At 39.1% G+C, this 17701-nt stretch overlaps 1 protein-coding gene across 3 annotated transcripts in view; it reads left to right on the top strand.

Moving 5' to 3' along the window:
• Positions 1 to 3641: 3641 nt before the first annotated feature.
• Positions 3642 to 17701, top strand: part of LOC309692890 (leucine-rich repeat-containing G-protein coupled receptor 5-like) — a 53905-nt gene continuing 39845 nt past the window's right edge. For 2 of the 3 annotated variants that reach the window (XM_082511737.1, XM_082511738.1), the window contains exon 1: positions 3642 to 4449. In XM_082511737.1, the coding sequence (XP_082367863.1) occupies positions 4172 to 4449 (278 nt within the window). In that variant the 5' untranslated portion in view covers positions 3642 to 4171. Of the gene's footprint in view, positions 4450 to 5043; positions 5184 to 17701 lie in introns of all 3 variants that reach the window. The other variant, XM_082511739.1, reaches the window with a different exon arrangement.

The raw sequence follows: 17701 nt of genomic DNA on the forward strand, positions 1-17701 counted from the left end.
GTGTGTGTGTGTGTGTGTGTGTGTGTGTGTGTGTGTGTGTGTGTGTGTGTGTGTGTGTGGTGACAACTATTATATGTCAGCTTTACCTCACCCCCACCCCTTTGTGTCTTATTTCCTTGAAACTTGCAGCAGGATCTCAGAACTGCTAACCATTAACACCAAATTAGTGTACAGGTTTACCTGACTTTGTGAGGACTTAAGTTGTTTTCAGGCCTTGTGGGGAGATGTGAGAGATCAGACTTTTCTGATTTCAGGGTTCATGGAAGGCTGAATTACCAGGAATCCCTAAAAGTCAGGCTAGCATTACTCTGCCTCGATATACTGAACAAGTATATCATCAGATTACTGACCAATTTGTTAGGTACACCTTGCTAGTGCTGGATTTGATTGTTTTTTTGCCTTCAGAGCTGCTTTAATTCTTCATGTTGGAAACATTTCTCAGAGATTTTGGTTCTTGTAAATGTGACAGCATCACACAGTTGCTGCAGATTTGTCAGCTCCACATCCATGAGTGAATCTCCCGTTCCAACTCCAATCTCAAAAGGTGCTCTGTTTGACTGAGATCTGCTGATGTGGAGGATATTTGAGTACAGTGAACTCATTGTTCAAGAAACCAGTTATAGATGATTTGACCTTCGTGCTATGGTGCGTTATTCTGCTAGAAGCAGCATCATTAGATGGACTGTTTTGGTCTTCAGGGGATGGAAACTAAAAGCAGCTTGACCTTTGACAGAAGGTAGGATGGATGCTTTCTTGCTTGCCCCAAATTCTAATCCTATGTCCTGAATGTCGCAGAAGAACTGGAGACTTACTAGACCAGACAACATTTTTCCATCTTCTAGTCTCCAGTTTTAGTCAACCTGTGAAAACTGTAGTCTCAGTTTCATGTTCTTAGCTGACAGAAGCACCACCTGGTGTGGCCTTCTGCTGCTGTAGCCTGCTTCAGTGGGTCGTCTTGACCATGTCTTTATGCCTAAAAGCTTTGAGCTGCTGTGATGTGATGGTAAATCATATATTTCTGTTTACAAGCAGCTGAAAAGGTCTACCTAATAATGTAGATGGTTGAGTATATATAAGAAGAATATAAACAAGAAATAAATCACAACATTCAACCAATTTATTACATGTGAAATTTTTACTCAAAAAGCTGGATTGTTGATGCATTGACCACAAAGAGACACAAATCAAAGCAAACACCCTCCAATAAATATAAAATAAAAGAAAGAGACTAAGAAGATGAAAAATACACAAATTAGACAAATGAAAAGCAAAACAACCTGAAAAGAATCTGACAGCAAATCAGAAAGGAAATCAGTCTGTTATGGCTGAGTTTAATTACTTTAATTACAATGCTGTGACCTCACTGAGCCTCTCCATGCAGAAAAAAGGTTTTTTTCTAGCCCCTCGTGTTCTGGGTGAAGTGCCCCAAAAACCTCCAAATACAAAATACCTGAAACCCTCATTATGGTGTATTCCAGTATTCAAACATAATCTTTTCTAATCACAGCTGAACAGTTTTATTTATTTAAAAAAATCTCCTGTCCTGATGTGGGATTCAATAATTCACCAAAAGCTCCAAAACTACTATTTTCCATCCTTTAAAAGTCAAAAATCTTCCATTGGTGTATATGAATCAGTTGACAATCAGTTCATGAAATTTAACCGTGGCTCTTTATTATGAAGGGCCCAGAGATAATATATTCAAGTTTAAAGACCAACAGGTATGAAATCACTGGCTACAAGCTAATCGATACTCCAGAAAATAGTGTCACCATTCCCGGAAGATCCTTCAGACCTCTGTGCACAAATAGCAGGATGATATATATATTATTCAATGACTTAGACTAAATGAGCTCAGTATAAGGTGAATGCATACTAAACATACTAAACATTCCATTAAATGTTTACATTGTATTTATAGAATGAAATTAAATGGAAACTTTTACATGTGATTGAATTAGTTAAAGTCAAGCCATTTTTTAATGTTAAGTCTCTGTCTTTCCCAGAGGAGCATCAGTAGGAAATACAGATTCTCAGATGTGACTTTATTCACTTTTTTGTTTTTTCTTGTTGACTACAATTTCTTTTTTATAATAATGTTATCTGAAATCTTTAATATGTGATTAATCTTTAATCCTAAAACAGGACATGTCGTTATACTTTATTCACCTTATATCAAATTTGCACAACATTTGAATTCAGTTTTTATGTTTAATCTATTTAATCTTTACTCTCAGATCATTAAAAGCCACAGTTCAAAGAATACAAACTACCATATGCACATCTAAATAATAATTTAATGAGGTAATAATTATAACATATCAGATTTTATGATTTGTAATAACAGGGCTGCTACATGTTAACATGTACTGTCAGCTTTCTTTGGCTTCAAATACTAATATTTTTCCAGTTTTAGTGTGCACATGTTCATACAGCATTTTAAGTACTAAACTGCCATTTGGTGCTTTTCCTGTTACTAATACTCATACAGCTTATTTGCCAGCAGCTGTGTTACTTTCCGTCTGTATTGCGTTTATAATCGCTTCATATTATTCTAATACTGTACTTTTCTCTTCCTTGCTCTGCTGCCAGCACATTTATCCCTCTTTGTGATTGGTCAGGTGCTGCCAGCACCACCCCTTTCTTGTAGCTTGACTATTGAAACCTGGGCTGACTTACAGAGTTGACATGTGACCTCTGAGCCTGATTGCTGATATCAGGTTAAGTGAAGGTAATGAAAGCTATGCTGACTATGATGAGCTTGCTTTGTAGCACAGGGCTCTGGAATATGAATAACAAGATTACTTGCTGAGACTGTTTTGTGCAACCCAAATTTTTTGCAGACAGGTTAAAAAAATACTGTGATTAACAGCTGAAAAACATTAGCACTGTTAAGTTATTTGTTATAGTTATGTTTTGTTTCAATGGAATGTAAAAGAGAAAAAATAGCTACAATAAATAAGCATATCAACATCAGCTATGAGACAAATAGCTGTTAGGGGGGGGTGCAACTCTGTTGCAGAGCAAACAAGCTAGGCTCGTTGGTGGCACTGCAGGCCAAGAGCAAAGAGATGGAGAAGATGGTTCAGCTCATTATCAACATCATTTAAAAAAAAAAAACCTGCAAGTTTATGCATAAAATGCATGAAATTCTTTAAATGTCTTTCATGTTTCCACAGCTTATAAGAAGTGAGTTTCAAATGTGAGTGCAGGTTTCCTTTGAGCACTTGGAAGGATGCACTAATCAGATGGATTTTGGGGTCCTTTCTGAGGAAAATTTAAACCTCAGACTCTAATTTTTAACAGACTCAGCTTCATTAAACCATTTGAAAGGATTCGGTTTAATTGAGTTTTATTTATATAGCACCAAATCATAACATCAGTTGCATCGAATTGCTTTATATTGTAAAGACCCTACAATAACAGAGAGAAATCCCCAACAACAAAATGAAGAGCTCGATGAGCAAGCACTTTGCTGACAGAGGGAAGGAAAAACTTACTTTTAACGGGCTCAGCGACCGACTGTGGGTGTGAGGAAGTTTCCTAGGTCTTGTTATAAGAAGCATGCTACTAAACAATAGTTAAAACAGTAGAAATAATAAGAATAAATACTAAAGTAAATAAAAAGTAGATAATAAATGTCCTATATCAATTTGTGGTGGAAATTACTTTTTTATGTGAAGGAAACTGAAGTTAATCCTCTCCTGTACGTTTTTATTGGGGGGGGGACATGCATGTGACATAAATAATGAGGGACATGCTCTGTGGATTTTAATATTTACTTGTTTTTTCACTGCTGCTATTAAAAATCACGGCACACGCAGAAGCAGAGACACACCGCCTATATAAAGTGAACCACGGTTTACACACTCCTGTAGAGTGAGTGGAGGGACACACACACGCACACTCTTGCTGTGCAGCTCCACGCGTTCAGCCTGGAAAGCGACCAAACTTCAGACAACCTGCACTTTTATTCCACTCTTCAAATCCTCTTTGTGCTCCACTTTACATCCGGATCAGAGGAAGTTAAAACTGAGCGGTTTCCAGTTTGCTTCTGGTGAGTAGGGACCAAAAACCACCACAACGTGATCCGGATCCCAGGCTGCAACTTTATATTTCCACATCACTTCTGACTGAAACTTTCACCCTGCGGAGACAGACCACGCAGGACATGCTAGGGTTTGTGCCTGTCCTAGCCGCCTTTGCGCTGCTCTCGGTGGGCTTCAGGAGCGCGGGGGCTGAGCTGGAGATGCGGAGCTCCGCCGTGCCCGCGGTGCAGAGAGCTGCAGCTGGGTTGAACAGCTCCGGGGACGAGGTCGGGGGAGCGGGGCGGACCAGCTGCCCTGGCCGCTGCCGGTGTGAGGTGGACGGGCTGCTGCACTGGGTGGACTGTTCGGACCTGGGCCTCCGGGAAATACCGAGCAACCTGAGCGTCTTCACATCTTACCTGTAAGTCAGCAGCGAAGGTTTTCGTTTTCTTTAAGGTAACCTGTTGATCCAAAGTCTGCACAAAGTAAGTGTGTGTGTGTGTGTGTGTGTGTGTGTGTGTGTGTGTGTGTGTGAGCGTGCCTGCGCGCGCACGGGTGATGTTATGTAGTGGTGAGAAACGGAACACCTGTCCTCTGTGCCTGTTTTTCGGGTGCATGTCAGGTGCTGTGGTTCATGATGTTTAAGGAAAAACATTTAATCTGCAGAGACCCAGAGTGCATCACTGAATTTACACCTGGAGACAAAAATAAGTTCCCAAATTCAACCACAGCACAAATGAAGCTGCAGTTCCCCGAATGCCCACTTGAGGCAGTCTCCAACAGTGGGTCAGTCCCCATAGATTCCCATATTACAATGTCCAACGTTAGAGGAGAGAAAACACGTTCACAGCCTGATACAAAAACACCTTTGCTCTCTTCACTAACTGCTGCAGTAGGATTATTTTTTATATAACTTAAAGAATTAAAATTTGAGTAAAAGCCATTACACACCGAGGACAAACAGGGACACGACATTCAGAATTTTTCAGATCTGAACTTGTTGCATTTTTTACAGAAAATTCACCCTCAAAAAACACACACTGTGAAAAAAATGAAGTGGACACCAAGCGATGAAGAGCTGGTCCTGATGTTTCTAAACAAGAAAAGGAAGAAACTGAGATTCTGGGTTCATCTAATTCTCAGGAGAAGGCAGAGGTAGGGTCAGTTTCATGGTTTGACCCAGGAGTTGAATCTGTGTTGCACAGCTGCTTTTGTGCACATTTCAGGATGTTGGTGGGGCAGTATGAACTCTCGTTAGCAGGGTTCGGACCACGTAAGAGAAGGCATAGAAATCATTTCAGAGAGCCTACTGACCTGAGCAGTGTCTATGTGTATGTCTGAGGTTCAAAAAATAATAAATGCCGCAAATTCGTCCATCAAAATTACGGCGGTGTTGTGAACAGCTGCCAAATGGCTGCTCTCGGGGGACTCTAAGTGTTAAGAATAGGTGAGTCCAAAAAATATTTTTTATGCTTGAAATATTACACGGATTTTATGAGTCCGGCCTTAACACTTAAAAGTTCATGTCTTAGCTGAATCTATAAACAGGTACATTGCACAGACTGCAGGGTAAGAGTGCCAACATCAGGACAGGTGTTATTTCGGAAACCGTTTTCAGCCAAGACTCATTGAAGAAGCTCCTGGAGTTTTTCAAGTGATTCTATTCTTTCTACGTTTAGACAAATTTGGAGAGGTTTCAGCAGTTTTAAAGGAGCTCTGATATTTCAGGTTTCATTCTTTAAAGGCATTTAAGAGATTTTTAATTGTTTCAGGAACCTGTTGAAGGAGTTCTTAAAGTTTTCTAAATGGTTGTGCTGACTGGAAAAAATAATTGGATGATCGACAGATTATCAACTTTGAAGAGTATAAGAACAGTTTTAATAAGGTTTCAAGACCTTTGAAGAAGATTACCTCGTTTATCAGGAAGTTATCCCTTGGCAATACCTAGGAATGTATTGGAGTTTTTTCTTTGCTTCTGTGATCCTTAAAAGAGACTTCTCAAGTACATCAGGGATATCAGGGAATTCTTGTAGATGTTTTGATAGTTTCTCTGAAGCTTTAGGATTGTAGAATTCTAACATACATTTAGAGACATTGAAGATTCTTTAAAGGACTTTTAATTTATTCCTCTACAGGCAAACAGGAATGTGTGGACTGACAATGTTTCAAGGGTGTTGAAACATCAGAAGACAATTTGGTGTCTTCTGATAGAGGATTAACAGATCCTTGAGTTTAGCCCACAAATGTAGAGTTTCCTGGAGGTTTTGAGAAGGTTAGAGGGATTTCTCAAGAGGTGCAGCTGGTGAAAGAGTTTTGCAGAAGCTCCAGGCGTTCTTCAGGAAGTTTTGGTTGTGGATCCTAGGGTGCACATGAAGGTAAATAAAGAGGTTTGATGTTTAAGGACGTTTCGTCACATTCAGTGATCTCTAAAGAGGCTCCTGGAACAATTCAAGCTGTTTCATTGTTTTTGAGGAGGGAGTTTTCAGGTGTGCTTAGAGACATTTCATTTAGTTTTACAGAAACGCTAAACTTTCAGGAACACCTGAAAGGGGTCCTTAAAGATTAATGGAAGCTTGGGTGCTATGACAGCTTATTGGATCGCATCATAATAAAAGCTAAACAGCCCGAAAAATGGACTCAGTGGAATTTTAAATGTAGACGACTGGGAAAGTCTTTGAAGAATACACCCCAAAAGTGAATGTATACAAAAAGTTTGATGTTTGATCCTTGAGGACTTCTTTTCAGCTTCAGTGAGTCTTAGAAAGTTATTCTGGACTTTTGAAAGAGGTTCCACAGGTTTTTTTGAGGCTTCTGGTGTCCTCCGGGAAGACGTTTTATGGCTGCTTAAAGAAGTTCTACAGATTTCTGTGGCCATGTAACAACAGTATTTGCGAAGTTTTAGTGTTTCTACTTGAGTGTAAACTACTGTTAAAGCAAGACACTTAAATGAATTCAAATCCATTTCACCTCACAGCAGGTCATCGGCCTCGATACAAGACTTGTTTCAGCTTCTGCAAAAGCATTACGTCATTGTACTTTGTGTGTGTGTGGAAGGAAAACCTGCTCGTCTTGGCTGTAGCTGCAAAGCAGCACAATGTCCAGGATTTAAATTTCACTCTCATTAAAGAAAACCTTCCCCTATTCAGAACAGCCGTGTGTGTGTGTGTGTGTGTGTGTGTGTGTGTGTGTGTGTGTGTGTGTGTGTGTGCTTCACAGTGAAAGCACTTTCCTTACAGTTCGTCCACGACAGGCAGATGGACACACACAAACCCACTCACACAGCGACTGCCAATCAAAGAGTCTTTGTGTCTTTATTAAAGCTCCAATCAGGAATCGAATCCAACAAAACATCAAGGAGTTCCTGTGTCTTTCTTTGTTTTGGAGACTAACCAGATAAATTTTTACATTTTTGTTTTGGTGCAAAAAAAACCCAACAAAACCCTGCATCCACAGAAGGGACCTGCTCTAAAAACCTAAAACTAAACATGAGTCATTATTTTTATTATTACTAAATGTAAATGCTGGAAATCAAAACTGCTTAATTGATGAAGAAATTACAAAGGAATAGTCCACACCTGTCCAAACAGTTTAAAGTCAGCTGCTCACTTACTATGGTTCTTTGAAAAGAATATGCATTAATGTAATATCTTCAAATGAAACCTTCAAATTATAATACATTTGCGATATAGTCCTTTTTTCTGGCGTTAAACAAATGTGTCCATTTCTATTCTGTTTTTGATATTTGTAACCTAGAAAATTGGGGACATTAGGCCACTTTAAATTTTTTTCCACATATCAAACAAGGATCAACAGAAAATACCTTCTGTCTGAAAGTCAGCCGTGGGGAGAGCAGCAGTGCAACCACATCAATGACATTGATTAATTCGGAACAGCATGAAAAGGAGGAGCCAGATGGAAGTGGTTTGCAAAGTGGCTTGCAGATGTGCCGCAACTGTAGGTGGTCTAAAGCAGCCTAAATATGCCCACGGTATAAGATTCACCGACTGGATATGAAGATGTGAATATGTAAAAGGCTTAAGACTGATGGTGTTTGTGGCTTGACTTGACCTGAACTAACGCTACGCTCAGTTTATTAATAGTAACTGGTATGAAGAGAACATGCCCCAATTTAAATACTTGGCCAATTCAATGGCCAATTAGCATATGTCAGCAGAATGTTAGCAATATAAGGACAAAATCAGCTTCACTTTAAGACAAATTAAAGAATAATAGGTTGACCAATTGCATTTATTTCCAAAAAAGGTTTTAAAAATTCATTTTTATTTACGAAAACCTTTTTTGAGAAGCTGCTCTCTCCTTAGTGTCCTCTGGGTGAATTGAAGCGCTTCTCATAAGTTGGGTTTGTCTTAAATTCAGTCCTCCTGAGCACGTGCTTATAGTATACAACAGGGGTGCCCAATCCCAGTCCTCGAGAGCTACCGTCCTGCAGCTTTTAGACGCATCCTTCTTCTGACACACCTGAATCAACTGAATGCCTTGTTATCAGGCCTTTGCCAAACTTGATGGCATGCTGAAGAGGTAATCACACCATTTGATTCAGCTGTGTTGGAGTAGGGATGCATCTAAAAGCTGCAGGATAGTAGATCTCGAGGACTGGGATTGGGCACCCCTGGTATACAAGAAGCCGTAGAACACCATCAAAGAGAAACAACTATACTCAGCTTTTTGTTATCAATTTGATGCAACAGATCTTGAAAGCAAAAGTTTTGATTCAAACAGATGAAAACTGTTGATGACAAACAGTTGATGAGTTTGTTGTTGTCTATGATCAGGACTTGTTATGTCACTTTTTTGAAACCAGAAACAATCAATTAAAATATCAGCTCGAATGTCCTGTTGTGATTTTGTGCCTCCTGGTTTGTTGTGAGAACTTTAAGGGACCTTCTGAGGAAAGCAACTGATCTCAGAGTCGCTTTACAATCTCCTTCAGTCTGTCTGTCTGTTTGACCGCCGTCAGTCTGAATACTGCCATCTGTCAATGCCTTTGTGTGTGTGTGTGTGTGTGTGTGTGTGTGTGTGCATACACTTGCTGCATGCCTAAGCAGAGCTGCCTGAAGTCTGAATGGGCCTGGAAGTCTCTATTCTACGTGTGACTGACAGCAGCAACACAGGAATGCATTTAGCCTCAATGTGATGAATGGACTGATGTATATATGAAGGTTTCTGTAGCCACGCCCCTTCTGGCAGCCATATTGGACATCCCGAGCCCTGAGCATATAAATCATGTCTGCACTTTCCTACACTAACAGCTCTAAAATTAAATGAATTTCCAGGTAATGCAGATGTTTAGCAAGAGTGAACTTCCTGACCTTTCACGTGACATCACAGGAAGGTAGGTAGCCCGTTTACAGTCCTGAGTGTTTGCACGTCTGCACTAGTGGAGTCTTAGTGTGAGGGAGCTCCATTGGTTTGAGCTCAGCTGTCATCAGATGGTCCTTGTGGATGCCACGGTCCACTGCACACTCACACAGTTAGTTAAAAGAGGACGTGACAGACAGGTAAATGGACTACCTGTCTTCCTGTGGGGGTATGGGAGAGGTCAGGCAGACAATAGAAAGTGATACTGAAATAGCCTTAAGCTATCAGAGATAATTGATTTAAACTCCACAACCGTGAGGCCACAATAAAAATGTTCATCAGTGCTTGGACATTTCTACTCCTAGATCTTAAAATCTGAGGTCAAAACATCCCAGCAAGTAAGCTACACTGATATTACTGAAGCTGTTTTAAAAGGCTGCGTTAAATTGCTAAATGCAGGCACAATGAATGTGGTTCCTTTATCTCGCTTTTAGAAAAACTTTGGACACTAAAAAAATGGTAATGAAAGGATGAGATTACACTGTATATTGAAAATGTGAGCTCATTTTGATTCCTGTAGTCCTGAAAACTTAGTGTTAACTGCTTGACAGCTCAGGACCTGATTGTCAGATTTTTCGGCTCTTTAATCTTCTAAATGTTTTCAGTGGGTGACATGTCTGGACTGCAGGCAGCTGGTTCTTTACCCGTTGTCTAAAACAAGTAGAATATATTTTTACAGTCTTGCTTTTCGGAGAAGACAAAGGTTTATTTAGCGGTTTATGTTCCACCAAACTTTGCACATCTTTCACTATTAATGGTGCCTTCACAGACTGAGCATCCCACCTGGACTAAATGCCTCCCTGTAACTTGTGTTGAACTATCTGATGGGATTATGTTGCTGAAATAATAAAAAAATAAAATGGATGACAGCATATGTTGGTCCAAGAAACTGTAGATCACTCAGCATTAGTGGTATTACCAACATGAATGCTGGATTTGAACTGTGGTGTGATTGTTGCGCTTTTCTTAGATGTCCTAAAAGAATCTCCGGTTTTTTGGCCAGACTACAGGACGGTTTTCCACTTTGCCATCTTAAATCAGTTTTTTTCCCAGGAAAGGCGGTTGGTGACATTTCTGTATCCTATTTTAAACTTGTAGGAGGCTGTGGCTCAGGAGGTAGATTGGATTATGTCGTAACTGGAAGGTTGGTTGCTTGATATTTGGCACATTCAGTCCACATGTTGAATTGTCCTTAAGCAACTGCTTCTGATGTATGAATCTGAGTGTTACTGTGTGCATGATAGGAAAAGCTTAAGGGATGGAGTAACGTGTTGGATGAATGAGGCTTGTAGTACCTTTTCATGTTTAATTTGGGATGCAGAGATGAACTGTGTTCGATGATGATGATGGTTTTCAGAAGTGTTCCTGAGCCCATGCAGGAGTACCCACCACAGAATCAGGTCTGTTTTTAATGCAGCGCTGCCTGAGGACCCAAGGACCACCAACATTTAACTTGCAGCTTTGTCTATTTGCACAGGAACTTGTCTGAATCTTTGTTATTACGAACATTTACTATTTTTAAATGCTTATAGCTTCAAATGATTTGGAAAACATCCTGTTTTTATCCCGTGGTGAGAGATTTGATTACAGGTACAGCCTGGTCCTGACTGCTGTTTGCATCTTTGGTAAGAAGAAGCAAACACATTCTTGAAGCTGTGATTGCAGCTTTCCTCATTGCTGCAGCTTCACGTTGTTGCTCTCTCTTATCTCTGCTACTACGTTAAAAACACGGATCGTCACACCTTCAGACTTTTGTACTGTTTCTAAAGCTCTGAGCATTTTTGCTACACAGGGGACCAGAACTAATGTCTTAGACAGATAAACTCTTGATGTCTAGATTCATAAACATTTGTTCTTATTTCACTGACTGAGCAGCTCGTTTTAGGCGATCATCTGCGCCTCAGGTTACCTTCGTGGACACACAAACACAGATCTGACAGAGCTGCTGTTTATCTTGAGGTATCTTTTCCTTTTGGAGGAGACGACACAGACTGATTGAACCGACCGGGGAATAAACCTCCTGATGTTCTCTCGCCTCGGGGGGCCCCCCGCTGACCCACCCCCGAAAGACTGAAAGAAAGGCAAAAAGAAAGAGCAAAAAAAGACAAAAACTGAGAGAGGCCTCGCTGTCACACTACGCCTCCAAACTACACAGTTCCCTTTTCTTTTTTTTCTCCAGAGTTTGTCTTTCTGCAGCCCGCCGACATTTGAATAATCGTCTGATATCCATCAGTTTGAGCCTGAGGAGACGGAAAATAGACAACACACACACAAAGCTTCGTCCACCACAACATCAAGAGGGAAAAACACACAACATGGATAATGTATTCGTCTTTTCTTTCATCCTTCTGTTCGCCTTGTTCTTCATATGTGCCTCTCTTTCTCCTCCAGAAAAAAAACAACTCAGAAAATATTCAAGCGTCTGCCTTAAAGATCTTTTGGAAAAGTTTTGATCCGGTACTTTAAATTTACAGTATCAACAGTTTGCTGTACTTCAAGGTCCAGAAAAAGTCAAAGATCCTGAAAGAGTTTCTGGGAAGTTCATAAAGTATTACAATTTATCTTCAAAATATTTCAGAGTAATTCAACATTTTCCTTAAATTCTTGACTTCATGCACTTTATTGCCCCAAAAACCCTGCAGTTATTAAATCTTTATTAAACTTTTAGAGCCGATCGGAGCGGACACGCTCTGTTTTGCGTAACTATTTTTAAATCCCAGTAGCACTGCAACCACGTAAGCTAGCGCAAAAATTTTATTTGCATATGAAACCGGAGGAGTTGTACTTACATCTTATGCCATCAGCTTGTCCTAGGTCACGGTTTCCTTCCACATAAAGCTTTGCAAAAACTGCATAAAAACCGCTTGCAGGAACAAAAACATAATATTCCAGAAACACGCTTTACCGATCCGATCAGCTGTTCATAACACTTCCTACGTTGGAATAGACGTCAGCGTGAACTTTTGCATTTCCGCCATTACCTGCCCGAAACCGGAAGTGACGTCATTTTCGCGGAAATGTAGTTTTTTACCATCAGGGCCTCATGAGCCTATACTGGTCTTTTTAAAACTTATCTTTGACTTTATGACTTTCTGTGTCGTTTCTGGGATGCTTAGGACTCATATTGCACTGCTGGAAATAGTTTATTTTGATGCATGTGCTGCTTTTTTGCAAATTTGCACTATAATATTTATTTTCGTTTTTCCTGCAGTGTATAAAAATTGGTGTATTTCAAAAATAAAACTATGAAGACACTCAAAATAAATTTCCTGTGGTGGGAAACTATTTTGTGCAACTTTTTTGTATTTACAGTTTTGAGGGATAAGCCTCTTAAATTTCTCTAACTACAAATATATGTTAAAAAATCAAAAACGATTTTCAATTTTTTTGTAGTTTATTGCACTTTTTTGCAATTTATGTAATTACTATGCACTTAATGGATACATATTATTAAAATCTGGGCTATAATGGTTGTATTGATGTATAGCAACTTGAAATGCTCCCAAAAATGGCTCCACAGCATGTAAAAATATAATATAAGCTCTGGCGGACTTGGTTCTATGGTAGGTCTTAAAGGGTTAATCAATCCAATCAAATCCAATTCAACTCTATTTATAGAGCAGAGCAAACACCACAGTGCTAAAGTGCTCTCCAGTTATAAGACAGCAATGAAATACAAATTAAATAAAATATTTAAACAAAAAGGAAAAAAATAACGGTAAAACATGTTTTTTGTTTATATTAAAAATACTTTCATCTCAAACATTTAGAAAACCCCTCCCCTATTTAGAAAAATAAGATGTGCTTTAAAAAACATAAAATAAAATTTTTTTTTTTAGGAACTTATTGTTATAGAAATGTACAAGATGTAACTTTATTTTTGTAAAAACGAGCAGGTTTAAAGGCAGATTGGCATAATTTTACATTGTATATGCAAAATATCTTCAATCAGAACATAAATCTTTTTTTTTTGCAGCAAAAACATTCAAACTTTTCATAAATCTCTTTAAATTTGTTTCTTTTTGTTCTATTATCCATGAAATAAACATAATTTTGTATATATTTTGCAATAAAACATATAAAAATATATACAGATATAAAAAACAGTATTTAATTTCTTAAGTCTAATTTCTAGATATACTTAATTTTGAATTTATTTGTAAAATATTTCACCCTTTTTAACTATTTTAAATGTAATTATTATTATTATTATTATTATTAATATTAGTAGTAGTAGTAGTAGTAGTAGTAGTAGTAGTATAAAACAACAATGATGATAATAATATCATTGTTGTTTTTGTTATAAATTCCATAATAACTTTGTTTCCGGTATTTGACAGAAACATTGAGTCAGAGTGCACAGGAAACTTGGCAATTTCAAAATAAAAGCTCTGGCCTTCAGTCAGACAACAAACACAGTTTGTAGTTCCTGTGTATGTTTATACTGTCAGCATGCTAATCAGTGCTGGATGTTTACTTATTGTTAAAGCACAACAATACCTACTCCCATTGTCATCATCATCTCATCTTCATTGCAAAGTCGTGTATGTGTGTGCGTGCGTGCGTGCGTGCGTGCGTGCGCGCGCGCGCGCGCGTGCGTGCGTGTGTGTGTGTGTGTGTGTGTGTGTGGTTGGGTGTGTATTCCGTGAAGGAAATCAAAACATAGGACACACTGTTGTCTGTCTGCTGCTTTCAGTCAACTTTCTTTCGATTTCGAATCTGTGTGGCAGTGAAAACAGCCTCTGGACCTCGGTCATCAGTGCTTTCTAAATAAATGATTCCACCTGTAAATATGCTGCTTTTCTTGCTGTTACTCTGAGTGGAACATTTTTCTTTGATGGTGTATTAGATAATTACAATAATAAAGGGTAGAAATGATTGAACTGGTGAGGCGGTGGGTGCTGTTCCGTGGGTTTTCTCTCAGTGTGGAGAGGAAAGAGTCAATTAAAAAGAAAACATAATGTTTGCTGTGTGAGTCTGTAGGCTGAGGTGCAGTGTCAGCACACCCTCTGGAACAAACAAGCAAGACTAAAACTATATCATTGTGCAACTATCTCTTCATCTGAAAACCTTCTTCACTTTCAATAGGAATCTTACACACATGCAGATTCATTCATGTACAGTACAGTCACAACAACAACGACAACATCAGTGACGGCACGCACAGCAACAACACAGCAGTAATTCCTCTTTTCCTCGAGCGTCTACAAGACTACTCGGTTTAGTTCAAGTTTGCCATCACAATTGAGTACCAACTCAATGTATGAGCTGTACGAGCTGGTGCTATAGCAACGCAAAAGTCCCGTTACATCATTTTTGTGCAACATAAACACAAACACAACAATCGAGGAGATCAGGGCGATTGTACACTGACTGCTAAACTGGTGGTAAGCGTCTGTTTCTCGACATTAGACTGCACTGTTGGTTTGCGTGTAGCTCTCATGACTCATCTAGTGATGTTACTCCCTGGCAAATTTTTGTCATGTGTTGTGTTGATGTCACAGTTTTGGCTTGACTCAGCTTGCTTGGAAGCCTGCCCAAAAAAAGTACCTGGTACCAGGTACTACCACGTAATGGAAAACCCTAAAAACCGAGCCGAGGAGAGCAGGTGTTCGAGGAAAGATATGTAAAGGTGACAATGATTGTTATGAACTGATGGTTTTGTGTTTTGTTGCAATTTTCTTTAAACAAGAAAAAACAAACCAAAAGTTACCAAACTAATAAACTTATCAAGTAATTTTCATTAACAGCTTTTTCTTTTTCATGCTCCAGACTTGATCTCCACTGACGGTCAGTGTCATGTTGCGCTAAACATGTAGTGACCCTCCAGAGATCCTTAGGATGGTGCTGATGTGATAACATAATACGACAGCATATGGTGCTCCATGTCTGTGCCAAGAGCTAATGGTGATCCAGCAGCTAATGTTACAGGGGAGAGACCTTACTGTTTGATAATATGGAGATTCATGAAAGTAAAAAACTGTTCTAAAAATGTACTATTCTTAAAGTTGAACTTTTGTATTAAGTAAAAACCTTTTTAACTCATTCATATCTTCAGATTCCAATCTGCTTTAACTTGTTTGTTGCAGTAGATGTTCCTATTAAGCATCTCTTTAAATGTAACCCTGTGAACCAAAAGGCTTCCGAATACTCTAATGATCAGGAACCTCCGAGACCAAAAAATACAGCCAAATGTGGAAGTCCCAAAACTCGCAGTTCCTCTAATGTCCACTTGAGGCTCCAAAAGTGAGTCACTTGCACACCCACTTCTAGCTCTACACACACCTCTAGCTATCGAAGCACAGAAGCCACACCCAGCTGCTGTTCAAACCTCTTGTTTGTGAGAAGGAGCCAATCAGAATAAGTTGTCCTAACAAGTGAACAAATGGCAGTAAAACTGCTTCTTTCAGACAGTGGATGAGCTGAGGGACTAAAATCAAGGCTCATTATAAGATGAAAAAGGATTATTTTGAAATATGAATCATACAAAGCTGCTCTAATAGAGCCCAAGTATTAAAAACATTTAAAGCTGGAAATAAGCAGCTTTAAGTAAAATCACATTTGCAATCATAAAGAAACACATACAGCGATTTCTGTTTATGTTAATGTTCTGTATGTGGGCACATGCAGAGGCCTCCGCCTGACTAATGAACAGCCCGGTGTGTTGAAGCACGCTCACACGCAGCCTACACGACTACATATTTATCTTTATGAATGAATGAGTGAATGAAATGTGCTGGTGTTTTTGTGAGCGGCAGTAAAAGCCAATCAGCCATAACGGCGTTAGTCTGCTCAAGAGTAAAGGAGCATTCTGCTAAAATAAAGCTAAACAGAGGCGCTCTGTGTGTGTCTGTCTGTGCGACCAGACTACCTGTGGACACACATTAACAGGTTTTATGGAGTGTTGAGAAAGTTCCTTAACAACCGGTGTATTCAACCTGCAGACACACCCTCTCTCTCTCTCTGTGTGTGTGTGTGTTAAAGACAGAGACAGTCTGTCTCGGCTTCCTTTCAGACCCGAGCCCTCCTGGAAAGACGCTACCTGCCGATAGTTATCAGAGAGCAGAAAATAGACGGTTCAGATAAGAGAAGAAAAGAAAGGAGGAAGAACGTCATGGCTGCACACAAACACAACATACAACAAACGGTGTCCCTGCAGCCAATCACAAGCACCGATGTCGGCTTGTTTTGACTTTGCTTTTGAGCCGTGGAGCCATAAAAGTTCCAAAAATATTCACGACAGCGCCCCAAACGTGAATTGTCGAGCAAAAAAATTAATAAATAAAAAATTAACCAACATGCTGATGATTTTTTTTCTGTTTCTGCAGCCTTGCTAGTAAACAGATGAGATCACATTCCTGACATAGTGTTGAGGTGTGTGGATGCACAGGTGTGTATGCGTGGGTTATGATAGTGATGTAGTGTGTGGGTTTTTTTTTTGGTTGTTTGTTTGTTTCTTTTCGGTAATTCTGTGAATGCGCTGTGTCCTTATAATCAGATTGTTTCACTTGTAGTCATTTGCTTCTCTTTGTAAAAAATCTTTAATTTAATTGTAATTTATTTTTCTGTGTTCAGTTTTCATCTGTTTACAATTATTTTGTAACTTAATGGATGATTTTCCACTTTATGCGGTAGCTTTTCTCTTTCAGAATGCCCCAAATGTTTTTTTTTATCAGCCTTTGTGTTTGTTTATTTATTCATTTATTTTATTTTCAGGTCCATTTCACTCAAAGAAAATACTTTTACTGGAGGCTTGTTTTATGGTATTGGTGTTTGGACAAAAACTTTAATTAAGACTTCATAACATCTGTGTGTGGGTGAAATATTTTGACTCGCCAATTTAAATTTAATTAAAGTCTAAAACTACATCTTCATTAAAGTCTGAAGTCACTTCTCCAGGCTCAGGCTGAAAGTTGCTTGGATGAGGGATGAAGTGTTTCTCCCACTGAAATTTGTGTTCAGGTGAACTGAATCAACCTCCTTGGATTTCCTTACCTGGGTTATTCATCACGCATCAAGAGATTAAAAGTTATTGATATTAACTTAACAAAATAGCTTTAGCAAACACGAGTTAAAGCAGCTAGCAAGCGGTTGGACTAAAGCTTTGTCTGAGAGTGTTTATTTAACTGCAGCGCATAAATCTGAAGATCAGAATACAGAGACCATTACTGTAGATTTCTGTGAGTCTTTTTTAGTGGGAAACAACACAGATCTGTGTACAAATCAGAGCTGTCACTAGTGATTCAAAGTTCTTGAGCTAAGATAACGTGAAGGAACAGGGAAGATAAAAGTGT

This window comes from Aulonocara stuartgranti, assembly GCF_965226115.1.
Source record: "Aulonocara stuartgranti genome assembly, chromosome: 17".
Lineage (NCBI taxonomy): Eukaryota > Metazoa > Chordata > Actinopteri > Cichliformes > Cichlidae > Aulonocara > Aulonocara stuartgranti.